General features: G+C 43.4%; 1 protein-coding gene across 1 annotated transcript in view; it reads right to left on the bottom strand.

Annotated features, from left to right (window-relative positions):
- LOC120022498 (protein 4.1-like) overlaps positions 1-15,906 on the bottom strand; it is a 61,819-nt gene that overhangs the window by 2,056 nt on the left and 43,857 nt on the right. Inside the window, exons 13-14 of the mRNA XM_038966440.1 lie at positions 6,815-6,943; positions 6,403-6,504 (exon numbers count right to left, since the gene is read on the bottom strand). Coding sequence (XP_038822368.1) covers positions 6,403-6,504; positions 6,815-6,943 — 231 coding nt within the window. The remainder of the gene's footprint in view (positions 1-6,402; positions 6,505-6,814; positions 6,944-15,906) is intronic.

The raw sequence follows: 15,906 nt of genomic DNA, 5'->3' as shown, positions 1-15,906 counted from the left end.
AGAGCAGCTTTAACCTGACAACATACTGGTAGAGAGATACTGTATAGAGAGAGAGCAGCTTTAACCTGACAACATACTGTTAGAGAGATACTGTATAGAGAGAGAGCAGCTTTAACCTGACAAACATACTGTTAGAGAGATACTGTATAGAGAGAGAGCAGCTTTAACCTGACAACATACTGTTAGAGAGATACTGTATAGAGAGAGCAGCTTTAACCTGACAATATACTGTTAGAGAGAGATACTGTATAGAGAGGAGAGCAGCTTTAACCTGACAACATACTGTTAGAGCGATACTGTATAGAGAGAGAGCAGCTTTGAACCTGACAACATACTGTTAGAGAGATACTGTATAGAGAGAGAGCAGCTTTAACCTGACAACATACTGTTAGAGAGATACTGTATAGAGAGAGAGCAGCTTTGACCTGACAACATACTGTTAGAGAGATACTGTATAGAGAGAGAGCAGCTTTAACCTGACAACATACTGTTAGAGAGATACTGTATAGAGAGAGAGCAGCTTTGACCTGACAACATACTGTTACAGAGATACTGTATAGAGAGAGAGCAGCTTTGACCTGACAACATACTGTGAGAGAGATACTGTATAGAGAGAGAGCAGCTTTAACCTGACAATATACTGTTAGAGAGATACTGTATAGAGAGAGAGCAGCTTTAACCTGACAACATACTGTTAGAGAGATACTGTATAGAGAGAGAGCAGCTTTGACCTGACAACATACTGTTACAGAGATACTGTATAGAGAGAGAGCAGCTTTGACCTGACAACATACTGTGAGAGAGATACTGTATAGAGAGAGAGCAGCTTTAACCTGACAATATACTGTTAGAGAGATACTGTATAGAGAGAGAGCAGCTTTAACCTGACAACATACTGTTAGAGAGATACTGTATAGAGAGAGAGCAGCTTTGACCTGACAACATACTGTTACAGAGATACTGTATAGAGAGAGAGCAGCTTTAACCTGACAACATACTGTGAGAGAGATACTGTATAGAGAGAGAGCAGCTTTAACCTGACAACATACTGTTAGAGAGATACTGTATAGAGAGAGAGCAGCTTTGACCTGACAACATACTGTTAGAGAGATACTGTATAGAGAGAGAGCAGCTTTAACCTGACAACATACTGTGAGAGAGATACTGTATAGAGAGAGAGCAGCTTTAACCTGACAACATACTGTGAGAGCGATACTGTATAGAGAGAGAGCAGCTTTAACCTGACAACATACTGTGAGAGCGATACTGTATAGAGAGAGAGCAGCTTTGACCTGACAACATACTGTTAGAGAGATACTGTATAGAGAGAGAGCAGCTTTAACCTGACAACATACTGATAGAGAGATACTGTATAGAGAGAGAGCAGCTTTAACCTGACAACATACTGTTAGAGAGATACTGTATAGAGAGAGAGCAGCTTTGACCTGACAACATACTGTTAGAGAGATACTGTATAGAGAGAGAGCAGCTTTAACCTGACAACATACTGTTAGAGAGATACTGTATAGAGAGAGAGCAGCTTTAACCTGACAACATACTGTTAGATATATACTATATAGAGAGAGCAGCTTTGACCTGACAACATACTGTTAGAGAGATACTGTATAGAGAGAGAGCAGCTTTAACCTGACAACATACTGTTAGAGAGATACTGTATAGAGAGAGAGCAGCTTTAACCTGACAATATACTGTTAGAGAGATACTGTATAGAGAGAGAGCAGCTTTGACCTGACAACATACTGTTAGAGAGATACTGTATAGAGAGAGAGCAGCTTTAACCTGACAATATACTGTTAGAGAGATACTGTATAGAGAGAGAGCAGCTTTAACCTGACAACATACTGTTAGAGAGATACTGTATAGAGAGAGAGCAGCTTTAACCTGACAACATACTGTTAGAGAGATACTGTATAGAGAGAGAGCAGCTTTGACCTGACAACATACTGTTAGAGAGATACTGTATAGAGAGAGAGCAGCTTTAACCTGACAACATACTGTTAGAGAGATACTGTATAGAGAGAGAGCAGCTTTAACCTGACAACATACTGTTAGAGAGATACTGTATAGAGAGAGAGCAGCTTTAACCTGACAACATACTGTTAGAGAGATACTGTATAGAGAGAGAGCAGCTTTCACCTGACAACATACTGTTAGAGAGATACTGTATAGAGAGAGAGCAGCTTTGACCTGACAACATACTGTTAGAGAGATACTGTATAGAGAGAGAGCAGCTTTAACCTGACAATATACTGTTAGAGAGATACTGTATAGAGAGAGAGCAGCTTTGACCTGACAACATACTGTTAGAGAGATACTGTATAGAGAGAGAGCAGCTTTAACCTGACAATATACTGTTAGAGAGATACTGTATAGAGAGAGAGCAGCTTTAACCTGACAACATACTGTTAGAGAGATACGGTATAGAGAGAGAGCAGCTTTAACCTGACAACATACTGTTAGAGAGATACTGTATAGAGAGAGCAGCTTTGACCTGACAATATACTGTTAGAGAGATACTGTATAGAGAGAGAGCAGCTTTAACCTGACAACATACTGTTAGAGAGATACTGTATAGAGAGAGAGCAGCTTTAACCTGACAATATACTGTTAGAGAGATACTGTATAGAGAGAGAGCAGCTTTGACCTGACAACATACTGTTAGAGAGATACTGTATAGAGAGAGAGCAGCTTTGACCTGACAACAAGGTCTGCTGAGCGCACACTTGAAAAATGATGTGTAACTTCTGGTGCGTTTACTGTGAACACTGAGGCTGTACCCGCTTTACAGTTATAACATTGGCCAAGTAGGCTGCTGTCGCTATTTGATCATAATGTAGACCTACCAGAGAGGCTACCTAGGGCTGCAAAGGGTCGGAAACATTCCGGGAAATTTCCGGAAATTTTCCATGGGAAGTTAAGCCCTGGAATTTGGGGAATTTTGCTTAACTTCATCAAAAAAGTTAGCTTATAACAGTGAACCTTTTTTTTGTGGGATACACATAAGGCAATTCTAGGTCTTGTGGCATATTTTGGTTAAACTATCCCCAATTCAATGGAATTGCAACTCTCTGCATGCACAGTGCACTCTTCCATCACATGTACAGCTGATTCTCAAGATTTTGCACACTAATGAGATGCTATTGAGCCCACACTACTACACTGTCTGAGCCAAGGACTACATGCTTTCTGGTAAATTGTGATTACAATACTGGGTGGGGTGAATATATTTTATATGACATACATGATTTGTTGTTAACTAGTAAATAGTAGCCTACAGCAAAGTGTGTTTAAATAATTTCTAACTTGTTAACAATTTCTGCTAGTTAGTTTTTGCTACCATGTGGGTTTTAGCTTGCTTGAGCCTGCTAACTGAGGAGTGTTAATTCACCTGTTTCCATACATGTTTCATTTAAAACATTTATCTTACAAAGGAGTTGTTTAATCTGACTGCTTAACTATCTGTATATGGAATTGTATTCAGGTGTTTTTTACTAATTATTTTCTCATCATTACAGGAAAATGCCACGGGCACTATCTGATGTGTGGAGACATTTCACTGCAGCTAATGTAGAAGGAAAAGCTGTGTACATTTGCAAATACTGTGCCAAATCATATGTGAAGAATGCAACAAAGATCCAGAATCATCTGGCCAAGTGCATAAAGTTCCCTCAGCGCTCACAACAAGAAACCGCTAACAAAAGTCCCTCTACTTCTATTCGAGGTGAAAATCATGAATCAGACACCTTATCGATAGCAACAGCTCATGGTCCTCCTGGAATCAGAAGTTTTTTTGACTCAATGGAGGAACGTAGTCAGAGAAATGCTGATGAATGTCTTGCTCAAGCTGTGTAGGCAACTGGTTCACCTCTGATGCTCGCAGGCAATGTGCATTGGAAGAGATTTCTGAATGTTCCTCGCCCAGCATACACCCCTCCAACCAGACATGCTTTATCTACTCATTTGCTGGATACAGAGTTCAACAGAGTTCAAGTGAAGGTCAAGTAAATCATAGAGAAAGCAGACTGTATTGCAATCATCTCTGATGGGTGGTCGAATGTTCGTGGGCAAGGAATAATTAACTACATCACCTCCACACCTCAACCAGTATTCTACAAGAGCACAGACACAAGGGACAATAGACACACCGGTCTCTACATTGCAGATGAGCTGAAGGCAGTCATCAATGACCTTGGACCACAGAAGGTATTTGCACTGGTGACAGACAATGCTGCGAACATGAAGGCTGCTTGGTCTAAAGTGGAGGACTCCTACCCTCACATCACACCCATTGGCTGTGCTGCTCATGCATTGAATCTGCTCCTCAAGAACATCATGGCACTGAAAACAATGGATACACTCTACAAGAGAGCCAAGGAAATGGTTAGGTATGGGAAGGGTCATCAAGTTATAGCAGCAATCTACCTCACCAAGCAAAGTGAGAAGAATAAGAGCACCACATTGAAGCTGCCCAGCAACACCTGTTGGGGTGGTGTTGTCATCATGTTTGACAGTCTCCTGGAGGGGAAGGAGTCTCTCCAAGAAATGGCCATATCACAGTCTGCCGATATGGACAGCCACATCAAGAGGATCGTCCTGGATGATGTATTTTGGGAGAGAGGGGTAAGCAGCCTGAAACTCCTGAATGCCATCCTCTCTGATGTTCAGACTTGCAGATGTAAGAGAAGAAATCCGTACTGCCCTGTCCACTTCACTGTTGCTCCAAGCAGAGGAAACTGCAGTTCTGAAACACATCAAAAAGCTTGAAGACTTCTGCCTGAAGCCCATACATGCTGCAGCGTACATGTTGAACCCCAAGTATGCTGGCAAGAGCATCCTGTCTGGTGCAGAGATCAACAAGGCCTATGGTGTTATCACTACCGTGTCTTGCCACGAAGTACACTTCCAAGCAAGGGCTTTGGGATGGAGATGCAATATGGCAGTCGTGCCAACATATCTCATCAGCCACCTGGTGGAAGAGACTTTGTGGATCTGAGGCTCTTTCCCCTGTTGTCTCCATCATCCTCCAAATCCGACCAACATCAGCCGCCTCAGAGCGCAACTGGTCCTTGTTTGGGAACACACACACCAAGGCACGCAACAGGCTGACCAATACAAGGGTTGAAAAATTGGTGGCCATCCGGGCAAATTTGAGGCTTTTTGAGCCTGAGAATGAGCCATTCTCGACAAGGTTGGAAAGTGACAGTAAAGATGAGGCCTCAGAGTCTGATGTTCAAGAGGTAAACATTGAGGAGGTCCAGGGAGAAGATTATGTCAATTATGTCTACTTATGATAAGGTATAAGGTTTATGTTTCTGTCTCCATATGATATGGTAAATATATCCAATGTAAAAAACATCTACATTTAAATGGTATTAATATTTGTTAATTCCCACGGAAACTTTCCACCTCTGAATATTCCCCAAAATGTGCAACCCTATGGCTACCATAAAAAACAAAGGAGAAATTGCATCCCATAACATTTTACCATGGAAATAGCTGTTCTATCATTCAGCCTACAGTAGCAGCCAACGTGTGGTGTTCAACATAGGCCTACATTCCAGTAAACATGTAGGGATTGACATTAACATGTTTACTTGTTCTTCAGACAAGGAGGTGACTGAAAATGTTGTGTTGTTTGATGCAAGAAACCACTTTACAAAATACAATTACTTATTATTCCCATACCATTACTACAGAGAATCATACAAATTATGATTTTGTGCTCTTGTAGGAAGTAATCACTCCTCCATTAATGATTAGCTATAACTGGGCTAATAACTCACTGACTAGCAAAGAATACGAACAAATGTGTTCAGGTGGTTACATGTAGCTCTCGCTACTCACGACCGCACATGCTGTAAACACAGTCCAGTTCAAAGTGAATGGCACAGATTCATATAAGGCAATGGTCTATTTGCATATAGGGTTACCTTAGCTCTGATTGGTTGTAGCGCACCGGTCTGTGTATAGTATGGGCCTGAGTCGTGCCTGTCAATGCAATAGAATTCTACTCCGATGCGTTCTGCCTACAACAAAATCTCTTGCATAGTTCGTTTTGTTTCGGTATGTTGCATTGAAAGTGGCTAATAATGCATTGATTCGATCACAATTCCCACAGTAAAGGGAAACGTTGAGAGTGTTAACTAAAGGGGAAAACTAGAAAGTTAAGTGAAGTTCAATGCTTCTCTGCGTGGGCTGATATTTCTTCTGTTGCGGCAGTCTTGCGCACGCGTGCAGCTTAGAGGGAACATTGGTCACGACTCAAAAGACACCTCAATCGGTGGTTCACGACGCAAAATCCGTTCGGAATCCCTGTGCTAAATTACTCAAATCCAAATCATCTAGCCAAACTGATCGTAGACCAAGAAGCCCAGGACGTACCTTGGTGATCTGAGTGGTGGTGGTTGTACTGACTGTCTCCGAGGTGATGGTCTGGGCACTCAGCAGCACTCCAGAGTCCCTCTCTGCCATGCTGTCTACGGGCTGAAGGAGACACTATGTTAACAAAAGGGGGAGAAAAGGGGTTCATTTAGGATTACGTTATCTACCGGCTGGGATTAAGACAAAAAACAGGCTCATGTTCATTAGGCACCAAAAGGAAGAAACCACACTGAAATAGGACTTGTCCAATATGAAATTGCTTGTTTTCATTTTCCGTTGCGAGACTTTTTAAAACGTTTTTTCCCCCCTTTGGGTATCCTTATGAATACAACCCAGTTCACTGTTAACACAGAGTCATTGGATTAATAAAGGGTTTTATTTAAAAACGACAATTTCTAACGATGCCTCTCACCTGCGCTGACTCGTAGGTAATGGTCTTGGTCTCAGTGTGCACGATGGGGACCTCCTTGTTATAGATGTCTCCTCGTAGGGAGTTAGACACGTCTGAGATGGTGATTGTCTGTGTTTTCACCACGTTAGACTGTGAGGAAAGAGGGAGAATACACACGGTGAATATTGAGTTTGTCGTATATATTATCTGCCTTCAGAAAGTGTTCACACTCCTTCACTTTTTCAGCTTGAATTTAAAATGGATTGAGGTGTCTCACTGGCCTACACACAATACCCTATAATGTCAAAGTGGAATTATGTTTTCAGAACTTTTTACAATTTAATAAAAAATGAAAAGCTGAAATGTCTTGAGTCAATAAGTATTTAACTCCTTTGTTATGACAACGCCTAAATAAGTTCAGGAGTAAAAATGTGCTTAACATGTCACATAATAAGTTGCATAGACTCATTCTGTGTGAAATAATAGTGTATAATACCTCATCTCTGTACCCCACACATAAAATTATCTGTAAGGTCACTCAGTCGAGCAGTGAATTTCAAGCACAGATACAACCACAAAGATCAGGGAGGTTTTCAATGTCAGGTTGGTTGTTGATCATTGCTAGACAACCGATTTAAGTCAAAACTGTAACTAGGCCACTCAGGAACATTCTATGTCGTCTTGGTAAGCAACTCCAGTGTATATTTGGCCTTGTGTTTTAGATTATTGGCCTGCTGAAAGGTGAATTCATCTCCTAGTGTCTGATGGAAAGCAGACAGAACCAGATTTTCCTCTAGGATTTTGCCTGTGCTTATAGCTGTATTGTGTTTCTTTTTATCCCCCCCAAAAAACTCCCAAGTCCTTGCCAATGACAAGCATTACCATAACATGATTCAGATCCACCATGCTTGAAAATATTAAGAGTGGTATTCAGTGACGTGTCGTATTGGATTTGCCCCAAACATAACGCTTTGTATTCAGGACATACAGTTAATTTGCCACATTCTTTTCAGTTTTACTTTTGTGCCTTATTGCAAACACTGCTTCCTTTTTTTCACTCTGTCATTTAGGTTAGTATTAGGTAGTAACTACAATGCTGTTGATCCATCCTCAGTTTTCTCCTATCACAGCCATTCAACTCTGTAACTGTTTTAAAGTCTCCATTGGCCTCATGGTGAAATACCTGAGCGGTTTCCTTTCTCTCCGGCAACTACATTAGGAAGGACACCTGTATCTTTATCGTGACTGGTTGTATTTATACACCATCCAAGTGTAATTAATAACTTCCCCATGCTCAAAGGGATATTCATTGTCTGTTTTTGTAGTTGATTTACCAATATACCAATAGGTGTCCTTCTTTGCGAGGCATTGGAAATGCAAAAACAGTTCATGTGCAAATATTGTACAATCCAGGTATGAAAGCTCTTAGAAACTTACCCAGAATGACTCACAGCTGTAATCGCTGCCAAAGGTGATTCTAACATGTATTGACTCAGGGGTGTGAATACTTATGTAAATGAAATATTTCTGTATTTCATTTTCAATATATTTGCAAAAAAAAAAAAAATCGAAACAAATATTTTTCCCTTTGTGATTATTGGGTATTGTGTGTGTAGATGGGTGAGAGAAAAAAAAAAAAAACTCATCCATTTTGAATTCAGGCTGTAAAACAACAAAATATGGAATAAGTGGAGGAGTATGAATACTTTCTGAAGGCCACTGTATCTAACTGCTTGTTTGATCTATCAGAACCCACTATACTACGGCATAACTACTATATGCAGCATACATACAGTGAATTAAATATGTTTTTCCTCTATACTGTATTCTCCCCCAACCCATCTATGTCTAAAATAGACACACTATGACCTATGACCCATAAATACAGAACCCTCATAGTGTGAAGTACGGCCTGAAAATACTAGATAGATACTAGCATAGATATAAAATTCATACTATATGACTATCCCCTATTCACACTACGTGGCGATCCCCTATTCACACTACGTGACTATCCCCTATTCACACTACGTGACTATCCCCTATTCACACTATATGACTATCCCCTATTCACACTACGTGACTATCCCCTATTCACACTATGTGACTATCCCCTATTCACACTACGTGACTATCCCCTATTCACACTACGTGACTATCCCCTATTCACACTATGTGACTATCCCCTATTCACACTACGTGACTATCCCCTATTCACACTATGTGACTATCCCCTATTCACACTACGTGACTATCCCCTATTCACACTATGTGACTATCCCCTATTCACACTATGTGACTATCCCCTGTTCACACTATGTGACTATCCCCTGTTCACACTATGTGACTATCCCCTGTTCACACTATGTGACTATCCCCTGTTCACACTATGTGACTATCCCCTGTTCACACTATGTGACTATCCCATGTTCATACTACATGACTATCCACTATCCCCCAGAGAGAGAGAGAGCTCCCCAGAGAGAGAGAGCTCCCCAGAGAGAGAGAGCTCCCCCAGAGAGAGAGAGCTCCCCCAGAGAGAGAGAGCTCCCCAGAGAGAGAGAGAGCTCCCCAGAGAGAGAGAGAGCTCCCCAGAGAGAGAGCTCCCCCAGAGAGAGAGAGCTCCCCAGAGAGAGAGAGAGCTCCCCAGAGAGAGAGAGCTCCCCAGGGAGAGAGAGAGCTCCCCAGAGAGAGAGAGAGCTCCCCAGAGAGAGAGAGCTCCCCAGAGAGAGAGAGCTCCCCAGAGAGAAAGAGAGCTCCCCAGAGAGAAAGAGAGCTCCCCATAGAGAGAGAGCTCCCCAGAGAGAGAGAGCTCCCCAGAGAGAGAGAGAGCTCCCCAGAGAGAGAGAGCTCCCCAGAGAGAGAGCGCTCCCCAGAGAGAGAGAGGTCCCCAGAGAGAGAGAGAGCTCCCCAGAGAGAGAGAGAGAGCTCCCCAGAGAGAGAAAGAGCTCCCCAGAGAGAGAGAGAGAGAGCTCCCCAGAGAGAGAGAGCTCCCCAGAGAGAGAGAGCTCCCCAGAGAGAGAGAGCTCCCCAGAGAGAGAGAGAGCTCCCTAGAGAGAGAGAGCTCCCCAGAGAGAGAGAGCTCCCCAGAGAGAGAGAGAGCTCCCCAGAGAGAGAGAACTCCCCAGAGGATGGGCTGCAGCACAGCGACAAAACTGCATCCCAAATGGCACCATAGGGCTCTGGTCAAAAGTAGTGCACAGGTATTGTGGTGACATTTGGGACTCATCCAATGTGATAAATTACTGTAAAGTAACCAGACTATCCCCGTCGGGGGGTCCAGCTGTGCGCTTTTCATAATAAGAGCGCTTCTCAGGGGTAGAGTTGTGTGCTTTTCATAGTAAGAGCGCCCCGGCCTCTGGGACGATGGAGAGGAGGACCAAGCCAGCCACAGGCCCCTGGCAACCAGCCACGCCAAATATCCACACACCAGCCTTCAGATATGCAGATTATGCTAAATCAGAGGCATCAAAAATTACTTAAATTTAGCTTTTTAATCTTTCATCTCAAACTCTTTGCCAGGGAGGTAGGGAGGGAGAGACAGAGAGGGGAAAGAGAGGAAGATGAAAAAGAGAAGCAGAGAGAGAGAGAGATAAAAAAGAGGCAGAAAGAGACAGAGAAAGAAAGAGTGAGTGACGGTGGTAGAGAGAGAATGAGAGCAAAAGTCATTTGATTTAGTCCACATAGTCAAGTCGGGTATAATTTTGAGCCCATGAAAGGAGCAGATATGTGATATGACAGCTATAACAGAGTGCATGCTGGACTGGACATCTGTTCAAAGCAGGGCAATCTTCTCACTGTGTAGTCCTTTTCAAAGTCAAGCTCTCCACATGACAAAACTAATAATTAGGGAGACCTAATTTCTAGGCCTAGTTTCCTTCCTGAAGTTAGAGACCAAGAGAGTGAACTAGGGGGCCAAAATCAGAATAGGGAGGGTTGAGGGGAGTTCCCTAATTAGCAGCAAAACATACAACCCCCCCAAAACCCCCAAAAATGTAATAAAAAAAACTGTGGAAAGAGTGGATATCCCGAATTAGAGAGAAGATGAGAATACACTCACATTCAAAATGAATACTCCCTTCACTTCTTAGCATACAAGGGACACCACAGAATGAAACAGAACAGTAGTAATATACAGTAGCAGTCAAAAGTTTGGACACACCGACTCATTTGTCACGGATCCCTCCGGAACGTTCATTAGCACACCTGTCCCCTTATTCCCACTGATTAGTACTTGTATAAGTGTGCCCTTTGGTTTCCACTGGGCTGCCGATTATTGTTACAATGTCCGTTGGTGCGTGTGAGTACCTGTGCTGTGTGTTTTGGGCCTTCGTGCCCTTGTGGATTGTGCAGCTGATTACAGGTCTCGTCCCGTGTGGTAATCATTGTGCGCGTGTGTTATTTATTCGAGGTACTCCTCACTCTTTTGTTTGTGTTTCAACCCTGTGTTTTTGTTACGTGTTTGTTTGGTCTTCGTCCCCGTGCTTTTACACGGCACGCCGTAATTTGAGTACAATTTTATTTTAAACTATTACGCATTCCTGCGCCTGTCTCCCGAATCATTCATACCAGCGTGACATCATTCAAGGGTTTTTCTTAATTTTTTACTATTTTCTACGTTGTAGAATAATAGTGAAGACATCAAAACTATGATATAACACAAATGGAATCATGTAGTAACCAAAAAAGTGTTCAACAAATCAAAATATATTTTAGAATCTTCAAAGTAGCCACCCTTTGCCTTGAAGACAGCTTTGAACACTCTTGGCATTCTCTCAACCAGCTTCATGAGGTAGTCACCTGGAATACATTTCAATTAACAGGTGTGCCTTGTTAAAAGTTCATTTGTGGCATTTTTTTTCCTTCTTAAGGCGTTTGAGCCAATCAGTTGTGTTGTGACAAGGTAGGGGTGGTATACAGAATATAGCCCTATTTGGTAAATCCCAAGTCCATATTATGGCAAGAACAGCTCAAATAAGCAAAGAGAAATGACAGTCCATCATTACTTTAATGCCAGTCAATACGGAAAAAATCAGGAACTTTGAACGTTAAAGAAAAACCCTTGAATGAGTAGGTGTGTCCAAACGTTTGACTGTCACTGTATGCCATTTGTAAACACATCTCAATGACTTACAGACACAGTACAGATACATAACTAAAGTAAGCATGCCTGAATAGATTTATTTTACAGTCGACAAATGACTTTCACCTTTAATTATGGTTTAAGTAAATCCTCATCGACTCTGACTAACATTACGATATTAACAACAATGTAATAGTGAATTATATAAAACAACACATACTAGATCAATATAGAGATAATTGCTTTCCTAAGGGAAGTTTCACAGTGAACATAATAAAAAAAACGTCTATCTTTCTAGCGAACCAAGTTCCTATAATAATAACATTGTGTGTTATAATAGTCGTATACACATTTATCTACACACACACCATAAACACACACTAATACACGTGTACTCACATGCACATAGTTATTGATTACACTTCCACCACCACCAGTCCATTGGTAAACAATACTTTCCCAGGGTATTTCTAATGGCAACATACTGATCAATGCAACTTGGCTGTAACCATGATCCAAGAGATACCCTTGGAGAGTATACATCTCACATAGCATTTCAATGGCTTTAGACTCCATCCATGAGTGGTGGCATTTCATATAGGAAGACATTCCAAAAGTCTCTAAACTAGTCAAGCGTTGACACGTACAGTATCTTCAATCCAAACTCACTAGTTAGATGAATAATCAGCAAGTGGGTTGATACATATTATTTTAGTTTAAAATCAGTCTGAAAAGTAAAACAGAACTCTCTCTCTCTCTCTCTCTCTCTCTCTCTCTCTGTCTCTGTCTCTCTCTCTCTCTCTCTCTCTCTCTCTCTCTCTCTCTCTCTCTCTCTCTCTCTCTCTCTCTCTCTCTCTCTCTCTCTCTCTCTCTCAGCAGGCAGTGATTGTTGATTTAAAGCAAGCAGAGGAGGAAGTGGCAGGCCACCATCAACAGTAGTGGAATGCTTAGCAACCAGTGTTCCTTTTTGGTTACCTGTAGTGATGTCAGTCAGGTTAACAAGTGAGCCAAGTACACCATCTCTGCGTCTCAAATGGCACCGTAGTCCATATTTAGCCCACTGCTTTTAAAAAGTAGAGCACTATATAGAGAATAGGGTGCTATTTGGAACGCAGGCCGTGTTTTTAGGAGTGCAACAACAGCAACATGGGTTGAAAGGCCATTTCAGTTACATGAGAGACCTCTGGTAATAATAGTAATAACTCACGGGTTCTTCTCTTAAATACAACCTGAGTGTTCCGTCTACCCTGTCTGTCTGTCCTGTCCTGTCTGTCCTGTCTGTCCTGTCTATCCTGTCTATCCTGTCTCTACCCTGTCTGTCCTGTCTGTCCTGTCCTGTCTGTCCTGTCTGTCCTGTCTACCCTGTCTGTCCTGTCTGTCCTGTCTGCCCTGTCTGTCCTGTTTGTCCTGTCTGCCCTGTCTGTCCTGTCTCTATCCTGTCTGTCCTGTCTGTCCTGTTTGTCCTGTCCTGTCTACCCTGTCTGTCCTGTCTGTCCTGTCTGTCCTGTTTGTCCTGTCCTGTCTGTCCTGTCTCTATCCTGTCTGTCCTGTCTGTCCTCCTGTCCTGTCTGTCCTGTCTGTCCTCCTGTCCTGTCTGTCCTGTCTGTCCTGTCTGTCCTGTCCTGTCTGTCCTGTCTGTCCTGTCTGTCCTGTCTGTCCTGTTTGTCCTGTCTGTCCTGTCTGTCCTGTTTGTCCTGTCTGTCCTGTCCTGTCTGTCCTGTTTGTCCTGTCTGTCCTGTCTGTCCTGTTTGTCCTGTCTGTCCTGTCTGTCCTGTTTGTCCTGTTTGTCCTGTCTGTCCTGTCTGTCCTGTCTGTCCTGTTTGTCCTGTTTGTCCTGTCTGTCCTGTTTGTCCTGTCTGTCCTGTTTGTCCTGTCTGTCCTGTTTGTCCTGTCTGTCCTGTCTGTCCTGTCTGTCCTGTCTGTCCTGTTTGTCCTGTCTGTCCTGTTTGTCCTGTTTGTCCTGTCTGTCCTGTTTGTCCTGTCTGTCCTGTTTGTCCTGTCTGTCCTGTTTGTCCTGTCTGTCCTGTCTGTCCTGTCTCTACCCTGTCTGTCCTGTCTGTCCTGTTTGTCCTGTCTGTCCTGTTTGTCCTGTCTGTCCTGTTTGTCCTGTCTGTCCTGTCTGTCCTGTCTCTACCCTGTCTGTCCTGTCTCTATCCTGTCTGTCCTGTCCTGTCTGTCCTGTTTGTCCTGTCTGTCCTGTCTCTACCCTGTCTGTCCTGTCTCTACCCTGTCTGTCCTGTCTCTATCCTGTCTGTCCTGTCCTGTCTGTCCTGTTTGTCCTGTCTGTCCTGTTTGTCCTGTCTGTCCTGTCTCTATCCTGTCTGTCCTGTCCTGTCTGTCCTGTTTGTCCTGTCTGTCCTGTTTGTCCTGTCTGTCCTGTCTCTACCCTGTCTGTCCTGTCTCTACCCTGTCTGTCCTGTTTGTCCTGTCTGTCCTGTCTCTACCCTGTCCTGTCCTGTCTGTCCTGTTTGTCCTGTCTGTCCTGTTTGTCCTGTCTGTCCTGTCTGTCCTGTCTGTCCTGTCTCTATCCAGTCTGTCCTGTCTCTGTCCGTCCCGTCTGTCCTTCCTGCTCATGCCTAGAAAAGCATCAGACAGACAGCAGCTCTCTGCTGTAGCATGACCAGGGCCTGTGTTCACAAAGTCAGAGTAGGAGTACTGATCTAGGGTCAGTTTTGCCTGTTAAATCATAATGAATAAGAGCAGGGACCTGATCTAAGATCAGCGATACAGATCTCTCAGGCTGTTGGAGAGATTCTGCCACACAGCACAGCACTGTCCTGGAGATACTATACTACACTGACTGATAGAAACACTAAGAGACAAATTAAATCACATTTTCCCTTAGGCTTCCATTGACATTGATGCGTGACTATGATACGGGTAGATTCTGTGGACGAACAGAGAAAATATACAGTAGTCTACAGGCTAAACACAAGCAGTGAAAGAGTCAGGTTATAGCAGACAAAGTTTGTTAGTAACACTGGATGGCTTTTCATTTTTCACCATGGAATATTGTAAGTAAAAGTTCTAGAAGCTCCTTGAAGTCCGGCTATAAGACTCTGGTAGCGAGGGAGCTCAGGCATGTACAGCTCTCAACACTTCCTGAAAAATAAGGTGCTGGCAAGAACAATCATGCCATAACTCCACAATGCAACGACCATTATTCACTCAGTGTAATGTTCAATAGGGATGTCTGTCTGTCTGTCTGTCTGTGTGTGTCTCTGCCTGTGTGTGTCTGCCTGTGTGTGTGTGTGTGTGTGTGTGTGTGTGTGTGTGTGTGTGTGTGTGTGTGTGTGTGTGTGTGTGTGTGTGTGTGTGTGTCTGTGTGTGTGTGTGTCTGTGTGTGTGTGTCTATGTGTGTGTGTCTGTGTGTGTGTGTGTGTCTGTGTGTGTGTGTCTATGTGTGTCTGTGTGTGTGTATGTGTGTGGGTGTGGTGTGTCTGTGTCTGTCTGTCTGTCTGTCTGTCTGTGTGTGTGTCTGTCTGTGGGTGTGTCTGTATGTGTGTATGTCTGTGTGTGTGTGTGTGGCTGTGTATGTCTGTCTGTGTGTCTGTCTGTGTGTGTATGTCTGCCTGTGTGTGTATGTCTGCCTGTGTGTGTATGTCTGCCTGTGTCTGTCTGTCTGTCTGTGTCTGCCTGTGTCTGTCTGTGTCTGTCTGTGTCTGTCTGTGTCTGTCTGTCTGTCTGTCTGTCTGTCTGTCTGTCTGTCTGTCTGTCTGTCTGTGTGTGTCTGTCTGTGTGTGTCTGTCTGTGTGTGTCTGTCTGTGTGTGTCTGTCTGTGTGTGTGTGTGTGTGTGTGTGTGTGTGTCTGTCTCTGTCCTTCAACAGCGGTACTTCAGTAGGGGGCTCTCTCTCTCCACCGGACCGGCCAGTCACCTGCTGGTTCAGTTCATTAGAGGGCTCTCTCTCTGTCCACCGGACCGGCCAGTCACCTGCTGGTTCAGTTCATTAGAGGGCACTCTCTCTCTCCACCGGACCGGCCAGTCACCTGCTGGTTCAGTTCATTAGAGGGCTCTCTCTCTGTCCACCG

The sequence above is a fragment of the Salvelinus namaycush genome, chromosome 27 (genome assembly GCF_016432855.1).
Source record: "Salvelinus namaycush isolate Seneca chromosome 27, SaNama_1.0, whole genome shotgun sequence".
Classification (NCBI taxonomy): domain Eukaryota; kingdom Metazoa; phylum Chordata; class Actinopteri; order Salmoniformes; family Salmonidae; genus Salvelinus; species Salvelinus namaycush.
This window is presented reverse-complemented; position numbering and strand designations above follow the sequence as displayed.